Source organism: Sturnira hondurensis, unplaced genomic scaffold, assembly GCF_014824575.4.
Source record: "Sturnira hondurensis isolate 20B ecotype Veracruz unplaced genomic scaffold, ASM1482457v3 Scaffold0009719, whole genome shotgun sequence".
In the NCBI taxonomy this organism is placed as follows: Eukaryota; Metazoa; Chordata; class Mammalia; order Chiroptera; family Phyllostomidae; genus Sturnira; species Sturnira hondurensis.
In genome coordinates, this window is record NW_028082350.1 from 9,487,233 (window position 1) to 9,505,376 (window position 18,144).

General features: G+C 42.4%; 1 protein-coding gene across 1 annotated transcript in view; it reads left to right on the forward strand.

Annotated features, from left to right (window-relative positions):
• GPC6 (glypican 6) overlaps nt 1-18,144 on the forward strand; it is a 1,021,374-nt gene that overhangs the window by 252,100 nt on the left and 751,130 nt on the right. Inside the window, exon 2 of the mRNA XM_037057550.1 lies at nt 9,255-9,413. Within this exon, the coding sequence (XP_036913445.1) occupies nt 9,255-9,413 (159 nt within the window). The remainder of the gene's footprint in view (nt 1-9,254; nt 9,414-18,144) is intronic.

Consider the following 18,144-nt stretch of genomic DNA (forward strand, 5'->3'; position numbering starts at 1 on the left):
GCCGTTCCGTGTACAGGATTATAGACACCATTGAGCATTTGAGTAGGAAGTTCCTGGCAGCTCCTAAGACAAGCATGGCAAAGGAATCATGAGCAGGCGCGAAATTCACAACCTACTTATGGATACTACTTAAATCCCTCTGTTCTAGGTTAGGAGGTAGTCTTTCTTATGGGTCCCCAGACTATGTGTTTATGCAACACAGGTGGAAAGTAAGCCTGCATAAATTTTTTTAGAAAGCATTGGAAAGACTAGACATCCCCCCAAAATACTTCCACAGCGGATGTCTTAATATTATTGAAGAAGAAAACACACATTAAAATCAGCCCAATTTAACTGACAGAGTGCTGGCTATTTATGGTTTCCAACTATATATGTCAGTAAGTGGGCTCTTTGCCTGTTCTGTCATCACTTACACACAATATTGAACTTTGGCTTCCAAACTTTGTGCCCACATTATTACGAGAAAAAAATAAAGCCGTTCACTGCAACCCAGTACATACATAATATATACAATGTTGGCTCAACTTTCACAAGAAACATTTATCTTTAATGTGTATGAGCTCCAAAATACCTTCTTCTATTTCAAACTTGAATGCTTGCTAAACAGTGTAAGGTCCTACTGTTTGAGAAATAGGTGAGCCGGGGCAAAGTGAAAGAAATAGGTGCAACCACTATAAGGATGCTCCTGATTGTTACTGAAACTCAGAGAGAGAGGCAGCACTAGTGCTCCTGCCTGGAAATGAAATAGGCCAAGTTAGGGTCAACAAGCTCCAAGAATTGCTTCTGTCTCTGTAAGAGTTATCAATCTGGGGAGGAGGGTGGATGGTGAGAAGTGTGGGCTTTTTCTGGGTCACTTGCTTATCTGTAAGGTGGACTTCAACTCATAGACGCATCATGGACTCTGAGCTCCTTAAGCACCGAGTCTGTTTTCATTCCTTAGCACCAAGCAGATAAGCTAACCTGTCACTTGGGTGCTATTGAATGGTAATTGAGTCACTGGGAAATCAAAATGAGTCAGATGCATTCAATTCAAGATGTATTAGAGAACCTGCCCTGTGCCCGGAGCTATGCTAAGGCAGGGAGCACTACACAGGTAAATAAGACAGCGCTCAGAATTTTAGTTTGGCTGTAATAGCAGGCATAGGAGATGTCTGTGGCAGATAATACATGGAAATGAAGGGAAAACCCAGTTTTGCAAAGATATGTTGTCCCTAAAAGAATGTGGTACCATCTGATGTTGAAACTTGAACTATTTCCAGCATTACTTTGTGCAATTTCCCACAGGTGTGGAATTGACCCTGAAAATTTAAAGTATTCCATGACAACCCTGTCCCCATATATTTGCTACCATGTTCCAGCTGGTCTTGTCACAATTAAAATGGTTACAAGAGCCCTGGCTGGTGTGGTTCAGTGGATTGAGTACCGACCTGTGAACCAAGGTTCACAGGTCCTACTCCCAGTCAGGGTGCATGCCTGGGTTATGGGCCAGGACCCCAGTAAAGAGTGTGTACGAGGCAACCACACTGATGTTTCTCTCCCTCTCTTTCCCACTCCTTTCGCTTCTCTCTAATGTTGAATAAATAAAACCTTTTAAAAAATGGTTACAGAGATGAGCTTTGGAGGCAGACTTTTCCTAGCTCAAAGATTAAGTCAATCTAAAATTCAGTTTTCTAGTTTGTAAAGTGAAGATGATACAAATACCCACTTTACAGTAGCTGGCATACAGGAAGTGCCCACAAAGTATTGGGCAAATAGAAGGTGAACATTGCAATGAGAGCAGAGACCCTTGCCTCGATGTTTTGCTTATCTTCATCTCAGATACTTATAGATTATAACTAAAGAGCTCTACATTTGCGTAGCTTCCAGTTTGATTTTGAGATACAGAAATAATGAGATCAAGATTTCTTTATTGATCCTCATTCTCAGAGAACTGTCTTGAGAACCAACACATTAACTTGTTGAATGTTGATGAGATTGTGTTATTTAACTACTTCTTATATGAGAATTTTCAGTTGGACGTACAGCTTGGTGAGCGTAATCCTCAGAAGGCTAGGAAAGGGGTGGTCCCCTTGGAGACAGCTGAGTTTGTTAGAACAGCTGTAGGCCAGTCTCTTGGAAAAGCTTGCCCATTGGTTCTCCACTCTGCGTCGTCCCCCAATCCAATTTCATTACACTTCTGGGCATCGCACATGCCACACAGCCCTTCGATCACTTCTCCACTCTGTTTACAGACTCCATTAAAACTTCGACAAGTAAGGGGCAGAGATGTGGAGTGAAGAGGCTGGGACCATACAAGGAGCAACAATAATTTCTTTCCTACCTCTGGCCATCACTAAGCACTCTTCCTTTTATGGATGTAGCATAATCAGTTGCATCACTAGATCTATCTGTTATCTTTGCGGTATAAATTAGGATATTTTACATTGGCTTTGCATTACTTAAAAAATATTTTAATAAATTGAGTAACTTATTGGTGGCATATGATAGATAGATTATGGAATCCCATTGTTGTCAAGATTTACAATTGTCCCTGGGGTATTTAATCATAGTTTTGCTAGGCTGCTTCCTGTGTAGAAGAAGAAAAGTAGCAATTCCAACTTTGTTCTAAGATCTTTCTGTTCTTTCCTTTAACAAATACTGGGGGAAATTCTGTGTATTCTTGTATGTGTCCATGTATGTGTGTGTATGTATATCTCTGCCTATATCTGCACATGTAAATTCCTGTTAATCATTTTTAAGGTGTTGCTTTTCTTAAATGCCTCAAAATTGTACTTGTACGAACTATAGAAGATTATTTTAAGACTAAGAGAAACCTCCTCTATTTAAACATGATCTGTTTTTACATATTTAATAATTTGATATCAGAGCCAGATTAGATGTGAGAAAAAGGAAAGATGGCTTTTCTCTCTCCAGGGGCTTTCTGATCTCAAAAACCACCTCTGCCCACCCCCTGCGTCCACACTCCTCAGGCCTTGCAATTCTGATCATGCCTCAGTCTGTGCCCATCCCACCCCCAGACTATCTGGTTCTTTGGGAAAAAAAGGTAAGGGAATGTAAAGACCAGAATCATCGTCAGAAGAACTATGGAGGTGGGATCCGTACTTTATAGAGAACGTTTGAAATTGTCTTTGTGCAACTGCTGAAACAGATTTAGATAATTAACTTAAACATCTGTTTAAAGGAGTTATTTTTGCAAAATGCAGATTGAAATTTTTATAACTAAAGGAATTAGCATTCAGAGTCTTCATCAGGAAATTGACAACATCAAATGATGACACTAATACAGGTTATTTGAGTGATAAGATCCGCTGAAGTAGAACATGAATTGAATTTCTTAAAACTTATGTGAAAGTTTAAACATCTCTGATTATGGTACTAAACAACGTGACTGGAAAAGAGCAGCCCTCAAAGATATGAAAGGATTATTTATAATAAAGTTTCACACTGAAAAACGTTGAGGGAGTGCTTATTTAGAGGTTTTGGAAATTTTAAAGAAATGAACTCAAACCTACATTTAAAAAATGCTGTTTTCTTATGGCCTCCCACTCCTGATTTGCATGCATAGGGTCTTTATGAGACTAAAAACAATCCAGAACTATTAACTCCAGTTTAAATTATCTTTGCTCCCAGGAAATCTAGGTAAAAGTTAACTGATTCTAGAATATTTTACTTCCCAAAACCTTTTTTCTTTAGATTGTTTGCTCCAGTCAACTTTCAAGGCACCATATGAACAAACTGAATGGTTATTTGATACAATAGACAAAAAGATGAAGAGATTCTAGCCTTTACCAGACACAGACAGCTAATTGACGGTGGGGAATTTAGTCATTCAAGGATGAGAGAACTTTGGTAAGGACCATCTACTCCAAAGAGGGCTAAGTCTAAAACAAATACTGCATTCTTTTTTTAAAAGATTTTTTAAAGTTTGTTTTTAGGCAGAGAGTAAGGGAGGGAGAAAGAGAGGGAGAGAAATTCTCTCACCCTCTCAGTGTGTGGCGATCCATGTGTGGTTGCCACTTCAACTCCCCCTACAGGTGACCTGGCCCACAGCCCAGGCATGTGCCCTGACTGGGAATTGAACCTGCGACCCTTTGGTTCCCAGGCCCGTGCTCAATTCACTGAGCCATACCAGCCAGGACCAACTATTGCATTCTAATCAAATAGAATTAGGATGTTCAGAAATTGAAGTTCTCTGTTTTTGTGAGATTTTGCTATCTTCTTTTTACTTTTTAGGTTTTGATTTTCTACCTACTTTCTAGGAAGTGCAAAGGTAGTCATTTTCCTCCACATTCCAAAGCTCTATGAAAGCCAAGAGCTTGGCTGGTTGTATAGTCTATGGAAGGTGACTCATTCAGGGCGCTTTGTATTGGCTGCTCATTTATTTGACATGTGTATTCTGAGGGCCTCACATGTCACTGCCCAGGGCAGTGAGTCCGCTCTCGCAGATGCACAGAGGCTGCCTTCGGTGGTTAATGAGACCCTGCTGTCTCCTGCTCCTTCCTACTCTGCCACTCAAAAGCCTAGTCCTGGGGGCTTTCAGACCAAGGCCCATCCTTGGAGGGAGTGTGACGTGGCAGAATGACATTTCTGCCGTCACCTCAGCCTGTTGGAGTGAAAACAGACATCTGGCAGACGTTTGGAGAAAGGTGTTGTAGAGAGTGACACATAGTCGAAGGGGGGTTTTAGAGGGAGAAAGAGTCCCATTTTTTCGTTCTCAGAAAAGAGTTGACAGTGCGTTGTCTGAAATGATGTTCCTGAGTGCCTGCGTATTCTCTGACTTCCTGGTGGAGTTGCTTTCTCCCACATCTAGATTCCCCTTACTTAGTTTAGAGTTCCTGACCAGGTGTATAAAAACACAGGGACTCTGCTCTTCACTGGCATGAACTCAAATACCTTAAGAAAGCGTGCACCTGTTTAAGCTGATGGCGTGATCCTCTCTGTCTGATCCTGGTGGACGTGGACATCATGATTTGCACAGAGAAAGTTATCAACAACTGTCTGGTGGATAAAGGTATAATCAATACAGTTTCAATGCCACGTCTCCACTTATGGCCTGTCATTCGAATATTCTGGAATAAGCTATTTAATATCTTCATTATTAGTGATCTGGGAGATGTAGAAGGGCACCCCAGTTGACCCTATATTTGACCGAATCATATAATAGATAACAAATAAAGAACCTGAAGGGCTTTGAGAAAGGCATGTCGGCGGGCAACTCCTAACACTTTGTTCTCCATCAGTTACAACTGTGGAAGGATGCCGTCATTGCATCCATTACTTATACATGTCAGGACGTATGTAAGCTGAAAAGAGCTCCGTATCCTGGCTGTAAGGGGAATGTGGAACAGGAAGGTTAGAGCTAATACGTCAGAGCAGCTGAAAAGTGTGATTTCAGAATGGAAGCAGTTCAGGTGTTGGCAGCTCTGTGGTCTCCGTCCTAACTGTTGTGCTGCTCTAACAGCCGTCGATGGTGCACAAATGGGTGGGTGGAGTTTTTCCCCCCAATAAAACTTTTTTATGAACAAGTGAATTAGAATCTTATAAAACTTCCACAAAGCAGAACTATCATTCTTTTGATTTTACCTATTTATCTGCTTTTGCCCACTGATTGCTCGCAGGCCCCATGAAACTGGTGGTAGGCTGCACTTGAACCAGAGGGCATGCTTTGCAAACTCTGTTCTGGGACCCCAGACAGAATGAACACGTAGCAGCCCATTCGGGACTCAATGTCTTACTGTCCTGAGTCTTTTTGGCCATTCAAAGTCAGCTTGATAAGCATCAGGGGCCTCAGGTGAGTGGGGAAAGGAACTGCGCTTCAATAGTACAGGTGTTCCACAGCCTTCCTGCCCAGTGGCCTGCTGGGAAGGCTGCAAGCCTCAGCCTCAGGTCAGCCACACGCTTCCGGTGCTCTGATCCTATGTCCTTGGGATCAGGTACAGTGAACTCGGCACAAAAGATCTGCTCTTTCGCAGCAGGATTTGTCCACACTCAGGAGATCTCTCCACCCCTTCACTGTCTTTCTCCAAGCCTGTGTATCTGCCTCTCTCCATCTCTTTGATTTTCTCTCCTTTAGGGACCCGCACAAAGGAGGGGAAAGGAATTGACTTGTCGGGGACCCTTTTGGTTCTAGAAAAGGTCTAAAACTACTCTGAATGAGTAAGGCAGTTTCTTACATATACCTCTGTGACCTTGCTACACATGCGCGTGCACGCACGCACACCCCTCCCAACACCCCAACAAAGTAATTTGGGTTTAAAGCTGTCTCATTGAGAAGTAAGTATCTTTTCATTTCAATTTATTATGGCATAAAATACTGATTTTCTTTGGCTCATTAGAGATTATGTCTCCAATCCAAAATTTCACAAACGTCGATCCATGCTGCTTTTTCCATAAATTCCCCCTAAACAACTGTTTCCCTCAGGTCATAAAATGTTTATTTTCTTTTGGTCATTCTGTATGTTTGTTTGTTTCATTTTTACAGAAAGCCCCATGAGTCTTGTTGTAAACTCAATTGCAGTGATTCAGAAGTAGAATGCAGTCCCAATGACTAAATCCTGAGAAATGGATATTTCATTTGTGTATAACACAGAGCAGGAAATGAAGCCGGGGAAATAGGAAATAGGACAGTGGGGTTTACAAAAACAGTTTATAAGCAGGTCGGAGGAAGGAAACCTCTGCACAGTTGTTCATTCAACCTGGATAGAGTTGTATCCTTACTGCTTAGACTTGACATCTTAGTAAAAAAAAAAAAAATAGTGATTTGCAAACCATTTGCTTTGGATAAAACCCTACTTATTCCTTTCCAGTATCTTAAACTTTAGAACTCGGCTTCTTAATGGGTTGCAAGGATCGGAACAACTTGGGAAAAAATTTTCAAACTATATGGTGTTCTATTGGTCCCTGTTTTGGTAAATCAGTACCTTCAAATCAGAAATTATCAGGGACACATCTGTAGTTGGACCCTAAGTTACCATTCACTGCAGCGAGTGAGAATACAGCATGGTGAGCCTCTGGGTTTTGCAGTAAGAGAGACTTCAAAGGTGTCTGTTACTGGCTGTGGATTTTGGTTGGGTGATTTGGGGGAGGGGTCAATGTAGCAGGGTTTGAAGTTATGCTGGATGTGGTCAGAAATCGGAGGTGATTCTCCAGTAAGGTCATCTTGATAAATCTGATCAACGGGGGAGGCTAGGAGGAGAGTCAGTCTGTAAGTGGTGAGGAGGGACACCACCAGACACTTCCTTTTCCCCAACACAGGAGGTGTTGGGTGCTTTGGGGATGGGACAGCGACCTTGTGCGCTTGCCTGTGCCTCAGACACGGTTTGAAGTGGCCTTGTTTTGTTGCATTTTATCCTGGCCTTAGAGTAATCTTATCTGAGGTCGGTAGTCTGTGAGATCGTTTATTCGTAATGGAGGATCATGACCCAGTGTTGAGTGCCTGGCTGGCTTCTGAATGTCAAGGGCGGTTTGTTTTTCTTTTTAAATATTTACCCTCTGCTCTCCTCTCTAGCACATCTGTCCTGGCTACTGCAGTTTAATGGCATGGCAGGTTTCCAGGTTTTTATTACGAGACAGTTTAAATGTACAGAAAAAGTTAATAATATAATGATCATCATCATGTATCCATTAAGCAACTTAAGTGATAAAAGATTATAGATAAAAGTATCTGAGTATTGCTTTCAAATCCTAGCTCCTCCTGGGAGGGAACTGTTATCTTGAATTGGATGTTTAATATTCTCAACTACAATGTATTTTCATTTCTTTTAAAAAAATAGACATATGATATTTGATGGTCTCCTTTCCTTCCTGGAGTTATGTAAGATCTAGCATCAGTACACGCTGTTTTCATTTACTAATGCCGGGGTTCTTTTAAGTAGGCGCTACAGCACCAAACTGCATGAGGAATCACAAAACACCCTATGTATCACCTGGTGTCACAGGATGTGATATTATATAAATATTAAACATTATAAATGAGTTTTAATCACCACATCAAGTACATGTGGTTTTTCAAATGGCCTACAGGAACTTTAATTGCAGGGGCTATTTGTTGCTTTTCTTTAACAAGCTGTTGGTGGACTTTTTCCTCTTTCCTCCAGACTCTTAAACACTTTTGACACAAAAGGAGCTGCCTCAGTTGGAAACACGTATTTTAATTTCGGACCCTTTTCATTTTATGACACAAAGGTTTGGCTCCTACTTGCAAATAGCACCAACGAAAGCAATATTGTCAAAACCAGTGGCCTGGAATAGCCAGAGATAAGTCTGCAGAACTGAATACCAGACTCCCATTACCTTTTACTTTACATTTCTGTATAAGCGTTAATTAAACCCATCAGCACCTTCTTTCTTATAGGCTAACGTTTTCCCTCTGATAAGAAACATCAACTGAGGGAATGTGTGGCCTGTGGGACCTGCCATTGAAACACCCTCACTGTCACCCAGAGAAAAGCTGATGCACTCAGACAGGTGGACGAGCAGAGGGGGACACAGGCACAGTTGCCACCTTTCCTTGCCCTTGCTGTCTGAGACTCCAGTGATGGGACTGTTTCTTGCCCTATTGAGGTTTCCAATGAAGCTGTATTCAATACACGTGTTGCATCTCTTGTCATCTGGCATTACTTGGTACATTATAAAGAAAAGCGGAACAATGCTGTGGTCTTCGGAGGTCTTTTGTAGACCTTCATTTACAACACAGGTGCAGAAATTAAGCTTCAGATGACTTAGTCTGTTTTGGCTGCTGTAACCAACATACCGTAAGCTGGGTGGCTAAAGAGCACATATGTAAATGTGCTATTACAAACAGAACATTTGTGTCTCACCATTTGGGAGGCTAGAAAGTCCAAGGTTATGACCTTGGCAGATTCAGTGTCTGGTGGAAGCCTGCTCCCCGGTCTATAAATGGTACCTTTTCGCTGGGAGAAGGGAGGCATCAGTTAGCTCTTTGTGGTCTCTCATAAGGCACTAATCCCATCTGTGACCTAACCACCACCCAAAGGCTCTGGCTCCTCATGGTGTCACCTTTGGGATTTGGATTTCCACATAAGAATGAGGGGTGCATGGACACAAACAGCAGACCCTGGCATCAGGTTCCACAACAGTCCACAACGCTGGAAATGAGGAACCGCCTCTGTACACTGAGGCACAGAGGAGGTCCACGGGGGGGTCGATGGGACAGGCACCCCGGGCCCGGAGGGAAATGGTAGAAACTCGCGAAGTCCTCACCCCTCCTCCTGACATCTGTCTTCTCCTTGCAGGAGAGCACTTGCGAATCTGTCCCCAAGAATACACGTGCTGCACCACGGACATGGAGGACAAGCTGAGCCAGCAGAGCAAGCTGGAGTTTGAGAACCTCGTGGAGGAGACCAGCCACTTCGTGCGCACCACCTTCGTGTCCCGGCACAAGAAGTTCGACGGTAGGTGGGGCCGCTCCGCTGTGCTCTGGTCTCGGCGTGCGTTTCCACGAACATCTCGGTCCTCTGTGAAAAACCTGTATTTTAAGCACAGTTCTTCATTCCCTCTTAAACACTTGTAACATTTTCTACATTATTTACTTTTATTGTGTTTTTCCACTACGATTTCTCACCTCCACAGGCTCTTCTGCCCCCACCTGCCCTCTACCCTCACCCCCGCAATCCCACTCTGTTGTGCGCCTCCATGAGTTCTTTCTTTCCCCCTTTTTTCTTCTTTGCTCAAAAACAAACAAAAAAATCCAAGCAGGAGCTTTCTTGGTGGTTTTGATAGTGATGGCTTGGGAACACCCAAGTTGAAGAACAGTTTTGCATTTGTGGTTTGCCCGTGAGACTTATTCCGAAAGATGTAAGCTCAATTTTGTGTCACGAGAGCGATTCTAATTCAGGTTTTGTTCTACCATACCTCCTCTTCCCTTTTCATCTGGATGTTTTTCCTTTAATGTAGTTCAATGCCATTTAAAATTATTTGAAATACAACGACACTTGGAAGAAGATGGGCAAGGTTTAAATACCAGGGGCATGGTCTTTATTTCAGAGTGCATCCTTTGGATAAGGCAGCCACGCTTTCCATAACGGCTGCAGTGCTTTCTACACAAGGTTTAACCCCTCCATTGATTTCCTGATTAAATGCCATCGACTTCATTTCTATATTCTGTTTGTTAAATAAACCTCTGGTATTAGAAGGTACAAAGTGTGAATGCAATTATGACTACGATTTCAGCACTGAATTTTCTCATCAGAGCCTCAGAAAACTATTTAAAAGGAACCTGATTTTCATAACCTGAATTAATAAGGATAAAGTTAATATTCTTAAGTGGTGGGTAGTCTTAAGGAATGAATGTGCCTCAGTAAACCAGACTTACAAATTGTGGCGAAGTTTGCTCGTGTACCTTAATCTAGTATGTTGCCCCACGGTAACAGAACTGCCCTTCCTTCTCTTCCCCCTCTCCGGTCCGTGCACGACAGAGCCTGTGCGGAAAAGGCTTGCCAAAGTTTTCCTTCTTCTTTTTTGTTTTCCTCTCTAGTAGGTAAAAGGTTCTGCTTCATTGCTCCTTTAAAGGAGTGTAACCACAGCGCTTTCTTTCAAATCAGTCCTCCAGGTTCTAAAAGGCAGGCCCATCGGGTGGTGTTTTCAGTGCCCATGCTGAGGTGAAATTTTCCATGTAAGCGAATGGGACTTCTATTTCCAGCAAGTATTTTTCAGCATCGTCACATTCTTCCTCCGCCTCTCACTTGGTGTTTAACTTTATTATCTGGATGGATATGAAAATGATTCCCTGTTTTGAAGTGGTACTGTGAATGTACCTAGGGAATACCTGGGAGTTACCCTTGATTGACAGGTTACAAGTCCAGTGACATTCAGCAGCCTCTGAAGGGGCTCTGCGTTGGAGGAACTATAATGTATCACTTCACAGTAAGGCGACTTGAGACACTGAAACTTTTGTTACAGAAAGCTGGTGAGTGGGACCTGTCTCTGCTGACTTCTTGACTATGTCATTGGAAAACAACTCGAGTGCTTTTATAAAACTGCATTCTACAATTAAGGGGAAATCATTCCAGGGCAGGTTTTATAGTACATAAAATGTATTATTTTTAATAATATTAGAAGTAAGGTAGCTTTGTGGGAAATTTTTAAAAAAATGAGTAAAAAAGGTCTTCAGCAAGACCGAGCCAGAAACGTTTTGTATTCTCATATCAATAACTATTAATATCTTTGAATTCACAATTCTTCATCCCTATCTCATTCACCTTACTAAAGAAATGTCTCTTGCTCCCTTCCTCTCCCTTTCTGACTTTCTTCCTCTCTCCCTCTCTCTTTACAGGTGTGTTTTAAATTATGCTAATGTGTTTAGGGGTACTACGTCAGTTTGACAGAACATTGACTTTTGCTAAGACTCGATCGGACGTAGAGGGTGATGAATTCTTCAGTAACAGTGCATTTCATTGCAGTTGCGTTAGGCTGGAAATGGGAGAGAAATTAAGCTTTTTCCCAAGGAAGCTTTTAGCCCAGACTTTTTAAGAAATCTAAATGAGATCCCCCTGATGAACTCAACTTGTGAAAAGCTCAGTCTTAAAAAAATTTATAAAAACGTGTAAATTAAAAAGTCACCATTAGAGTCTCTGCCCTTTCTTTTGGCAATTTCATGAAGGTCAGTTGTGCAATTGTGTGAATTATCTTCTTATCCCTAGAAAGCGATGCTGGTAAGTCACATTTCAGGAATGATGGTGCGTTCATGTGGATAGCTTTTCATTTTTTCTCTTGGCTTTAAAAAAACTCTCTTATGGCATTTATTGATGAGTATCAGGTAGTATTAAGCACAGATCAATCTAGGATCAGTTATGGAGTGTTACCCTCCCAGCCTTACTTTCCCCGATAAAACCCATGGTGCTCTGAAGGGCTTTGGATTTTATTTTCCTGAGGTGACTTTGCAGGAACACCTTCTAGGGATAAGGCTGAAAGCCACATAAGTCATTTCTATTCTCTGAGTCATTTTGAGTTGTTCCTGGGGTCTCTTTCATCCCAATTGTCCATTTTACATTTCTGCCTCTGGCCCCATTTTCTGGATTTTGCATGTCTGTATTGGTTATGGTTTTCAATAATATGAATGATAACTATATTATATGAGAGAGTGACCACTTTCCAGCATATTTTCATTATGTGCAATGACTTCATCCAGCCTACTATTTATTCCCTCTGGTGTATTCTTCATTTCACATATTGTACTTCATTTCTGAATGGTCATTTTTTTTATGGTTTCTGTGTCTTTTTTCATGCTCTTTAGCATCCTTAGAAGCATTACTTTGAACTCTACATCTTACAAAGTACTTGCCTCCATTTCATTTGGTTCTTCCTCTGGAGATTTCCCTTATTCTTTCATTTGGGATGTGTTTCTTTGTCTTCCCACTTTGGCTGCCTTTTTGTAGCAGTAGATAGATTTGCAGTGACTTCTAGGCTCTGTGGGGTGGCCTTCTGTCATAGGTGTCCTGCGGGGTCCAAAGGTGCAGTCTCCTTGATCACCTGAGTTGAGTGCTCCAGGAATGTCCCTTGTTTAGATTATGTGTGTCCTCCTGTTGTAACTGAGTGTTGATTTCTATGAGCCACTTTGACGTGGCAATGACCCTCAGGCTGGCTGACTGTGAGGCTCAGCTCCTACCATAGAGTTTGGGCTGCTGTGTAGGTGCTGACCACTCTTAGAGGAATTTGCTGCAGTAGGGTTTGGTGCCTGATGAGACCTCTCTTTGGAGATGCTCTTTGTGAAGCATATTGGATCCTGCTCTGATGTTGTCTGAATCTGGTCATTGTGGGTGTTGGTTCTGCTCCTCTTGCAAGGGACTGTGGTGCAGGCCAATGCCAAATGCCACCTGTGGCTGCCCCTGGGTAAACTGGAGCTGCAAATGACCCACTATTTGTGGTTCTCTCTGTTGGACCTGGGTACGTGCGGGAAGGACCGGGTTGTGCATCAATGCTGGGTTTTCCAGCATCGAGGTGAGGAATATGTCAGCAGAAGCCCCGAGGCACCCAGACTAGATCTGCTCCCGCCTGTCTCCACCTGCTTCTGCCGGAAGGCTGCCCTGCTGGGCTCACTCCCTGGAAGCTCCTCTGGGTGTACTTCTCAGTAGAGCTTGACCTCCACGGGGCGGAAGTATTGCTTTCTGATGCTGCACAGAAGCGATTGCCCAAGAAACACGGTATCAGTGGTCCAGGAGAGTGACTCAGCACAGGGATGCTCGTGGCTATCCCTTCACCTTCCTCCCCAGAGCCACACACCCTAGACTCTGCTCACACATCTCTAGTCTGCTCTCTCCTCCATCTGCCAGAGCCCGGGGTGCATAGCTGTAAACAAAATTGTGTGCCTTGGACCTTTAAGAAGGTGCCTATCTATCTCTGGCGGCCCCTTGCCTCTCCCTGGTAGATTCATGCCTCTCTGACGCTATGCAGGCACATCTTCCTGGCTCTGGTACCCTGGGCTGGGGTGCCTGGCTTGGGGTAGCATCCTTATGCGTTTCCGGGGGAACCTTTGCAGCTGAGATATCCCACCAGAACCACGGCCGCTGCCTGTGGGGACAGGGCCAGCCCTTTGCATGTCTCTGCCCTTCCTGACAGTCTCAATGTGGCTACTTCTGTAATTTTTTGGCTATAAGATTTCTGTTCTGCTAGTCTTCAGGTTGGTTATTCAGTTATGACTTTTCTATAACTGAATTGTGATTCCAGTTTTGTCCTGGGAAGAGGTGAGTGCAGCTTCCCCCAACTTCATCGCAGTCCTGCATCTCCCCATAGGTGACTTAGAGTTTGACTTTCCAAAACATTTAGCATAACGTAGCATTGTACTTATTGTACTTTTCCAGTTTCTATGAATATATTTGGTAATATTTAGAAGATCACACTGTACAAAATTGTAAATATTCATTGGGTGTTTGGACGCTAAACCTGAATTAATATGAATTTGTCTCTACTTCCCTAAATGGCCGTGCTTTGCTCCACACACCCACTAGCCTAAAATATGTAGCTGAGACACAATAAATGTGAAAAAATTTGCATCTGAAGACGATTGGAAAAAGTATATAATACCAATTGCAGAAATTTTCATCCTTTCACAAAGAAATTCCTTATTCCTCAATAGCTAGATTTTTTTTTCCTTTTTAAATGTAGGATGGAAATGTTAGGATGCCTGCATATAAAATAAAGGCTTCTATTCTCGGCAGTGTTGCTTTTCTGCAAGGTTTTTTGCATGCTTTTTTTTTCCCCTCTGGCCAAGTCTCCACCTCAGGTTTGCATCACGTTCCCTGCAGCCCGTCACCCTCGGGCCAGGGTGTGACCACCACCCAGGTTCCCTCAGAATTGTGCAGCAAAGCTTTCCCTGTGCTTGCTCTCCAACCCTGACCTTCTGACACACCTGAGTAGGAATGCACACCCAGCCAGTGTGACTCCCATAAGTCTTATCTTCCTCATGTTGGCCCAGTACCCAGATGGCCAGAGAAACACAAAAACAAAGAAACAAATCATACGCAAACACAGATAAAGGAGGGACATGTCTGTGCACCTACGGCACGTTTGTGCTCTGTGACTCTCTGACTGGTCACATGGTCAAGGGTGTTTACATCCCTGTAGCTGTGATGCGTGTCAGTGCTTGGTAGGATTCTAAGGGCAAATGGAGAACAACCACACATCCGATAGTAGTAGCTGTAATAACCTCACCCTTTACAGGTGTTCACCGTACACCAGGGTGAACGGCACTCGAAGGAACCCAGGGAGTGAGTGGCGGAAGCAGCAGCCAGCCCGGTTGCGCACGGCTGAATCTCTGCTCCTGGCCACCACTGTCCACCGTCTTTTCAGTGCTTTTAACACCCTACCTGGGCTGAGATTTTACGATTCTTTTTTTTTAAAGATTTTATTTATTTACCTTTACAGGGGAAGGGAAGGAGAAAGGAGAGAAATATCAATGTATGGTTGCTTCTCGTGAGTCCCCTGCCGGGAACTGGCCTGCAACCCAGGCATGTGCCCTGACTGGGAATCAAACCGCGATCGTGTGGTTTGCAGGCCTGCGCTCAATCCACTGAGCTATGCCAGCCAGGGCCGATTCTTTTTTCTTAAAGAAACATTTTTTTAAAATTTATTTTTAGATAGAGGGGAAAGGAAAGAGAAAGAGGGGGAGAGAAACATCATTGTGTGATTGCCTCTCATGCACCCACTACTGGGGACCTGGCCTGCAATCTAGGCATGTGCCCTGAGTGGGAATTGAACCAGCAACCTGTTTCGTTTGCAGGCCTGTGCTCAATCCACTGCGCTACAGCAACCAGGGTGAGATTTTCCTATTCTATTTCTCTATCTCCCTCTGCCTGTCCTGCCCCAGTTTTTGTGGGGAGGAGGTGGAAATGTCTTTCAGAAAAGAATGTTTTATTTTTTTCAGTCCTTAAAAAAAAAGAAAATTGCACACTTAAATATAGTTCAGCCTCCAAGGAACCTGGAGTTTACAGAGGGTACATGGCTTGCCAAGTTCCCACCGAAATGATGAAACCAAGACTGTAACCTAATACTCCTGACTTACATCAGACTTATAAATAGTAATGTGATAGGAAGTCAATATTTGCTTGAGATTCTTACTTACTGTGCTTTATTGGGTTTGAGTGGACACTGGCTAAAATTTACTGATATTTCTTCAATAAGGTGATAGCAATGTTGGTGGGTAAAGAATCTAGCCACATTTTTGGTAAATGCAGAATGGTATTCAATTGGAGGTTGTCTCTAAATTAAAAGGAAAAGAGTGTTTTGTGAGAAAAATGCTATTTGACAAAGAAAGGCCGACTGTTTATTCTCCTGACTTCACAAAGCCTATTAGCCTCTATCTTGGTCTAGGCATCTGTACTCTATGCTTTGAGACCGTGTACAGAAGGTTTTATTCAGAGACAGGAAAATTTAGTTCACTGGATATTTCATTTTGTTTATATTTTTTCCTTCAGATTTATTTGAGCTGAAATTTATTTACATTTGAAATTCATTGTGAGGGTTGCTGTTGTCATTGTTGTGTAGTGTGTTCTTCTTGGTCTTAATATTTTTCTTTCTTTCTTGATTTTTATTTATGTATTTTAATGATACACATTTGTCCAGAGAATTTGGCAGCACATATGTTTTTAAAAGCAAATAAAAAAAGTTGAATAGTAATTTCCATTTTTCTGAAGAACTTATTCTACAGTAACACCCACAGAATTCTCATTTTTTGGATGCGGAAATAATTTACACACAGCACCGTAGTATTTTTATACTGCAAATCTGCTGTGTTTTCTTTTAAAATATCATTTTTCATCTATAGATTGTAGAGATGGCAGTAATGTAATGATATCTTTAAAATATAGCCTAATTTTCTCAGAGAATATACTTATTTAAAAACCGAGAGAACCTGAGGAGTTTTTCCAGATGGTGGTAGAATCTTCTATATTTCCTGTCCCATGATGAGTGTGATTCCAATTTGGAAACATTTATTCACAACCTACCATATAGAAGGCACTTACTGAACCCAGTGTGTAGTAGATTTAAAAAAAAAATATGACTGATAGTGTTGAGAATACACTCACAACCTGTCACAGAGTTGACCTCATTGCCAGGGCCTCAGAGTAAGACTAGCACAGAAAACAGAACTATCTCAAAATATAGAACCTGTTGGGGACAGAAGGGAGGGAGTCAAGCACTTTATTGCCCAAGGGAAGACTTCGCGAAGAGGGGGAAGACGGGATCTTTAAAGAATGACTTCAGATTGCGATAAAGAAGGGGCAGAAGGAGCTGGAAGTACCAGAGATTCTATATCCATGTTCATATAGACATTGGGACTCATTGTAAACGTATTTACTATTGGTGTTTTCCAAATATATAACTTCATTTTCATTTAATATTTCTCTATTATGTAGATATTCTTTGGTAATTTTTTGGCTTTGTATCAATCTGATATTGTTTTGTAACAAACACGTACACAAAATTTCAGGGCATACACAAGAGGCATTTATTTTTCCTTAGTGCATGCTAGAGTTGACCAGAGTTTGGTGTTTGGGGCTGTGCTCAGCGAGGCTTAGTTCTAATGTACAGATTTGATCTATTCTGCCCTTACAGGTCTCTGTTCTTTTGGAAGTGGTACTTTTATCTTGGGCATGTTCGTCTCATGGTGCAGTTTGGAGACTTATAAATATGGAGGCATGTTCCCTCTTAAAGCCTAAACTAGAATTGACACTCTGTCTTCCCAGGTTCTACAGTATCAGCCAAAGCAAATTTCATGGCCATCACCAACGTGAATGGGGACATGGACTGTGTGGCTCTCAGGCAGGTTGAGGTGGGGGAAGAGGTGAATATGTCTCTATTCTAATCTACCATAGTCTTCAGCAGACAGCCTCTTGCTGTTTCCCAAGCAATGTTTTATGTTCCATATTTGCTGTTTTTAGGAGGGGTGGGCAGATTCTCTAGGAACTTAAGAGCAATAAGTGTTTCCTAAGTAAATCAGTTAGGCAGACACACCTGTTTAACAACTACCTCTCATATCCTTGAATAATGGCAAATACATACATACATAAACCCCCCCCCCCCGCACACACACACACTACTTATGTGATTCAAGTATAAGTAGATGTAATATTTGAATTTTTATGCTATTAGTCCCCTTCCTCACTGTGCAGTATAACAAGTTAACTGTAATTTAAGGGTTATGTTGCCAATCATGGTGGGAAAGAATGAGCTGAATGCCATTTTTAAGTTTGCCAGGCCACTGAGTCAGTGACATGTGTTTCATCTGAAGGACACTCCTGGGGGAGTCGGGATGAGTTGGCTTGGGTTTTAAAATTAGTGAAACACTCTCACTGGCATCGGAAGGTAATCTGCCAATTCTCCCAAAGGACAGACCTTCAAAAAGTGAGAATCAGCTAACCAGGGATTTGGCTTTGGCAGAACTGGTAAACAGATTTATCAATCACCAACACCGTGCTTTTGCACAACGTGGTGATGCATGATCTGTGGCTGGGTGTTCCTTAAATGCATTGCACAAGAACTCAGACCTTTGACAAGGAAATTTGTCTTCCCTGTCTTTCCCCTTCTCTTCGGACAGGTCTTTCAAAACGGAGGACACACACAGTTGATCGGCAGCTTCGTGTCCTCTGTGTGATTGACTACTGATCTTTTTCTAATTCTCAGACCCCT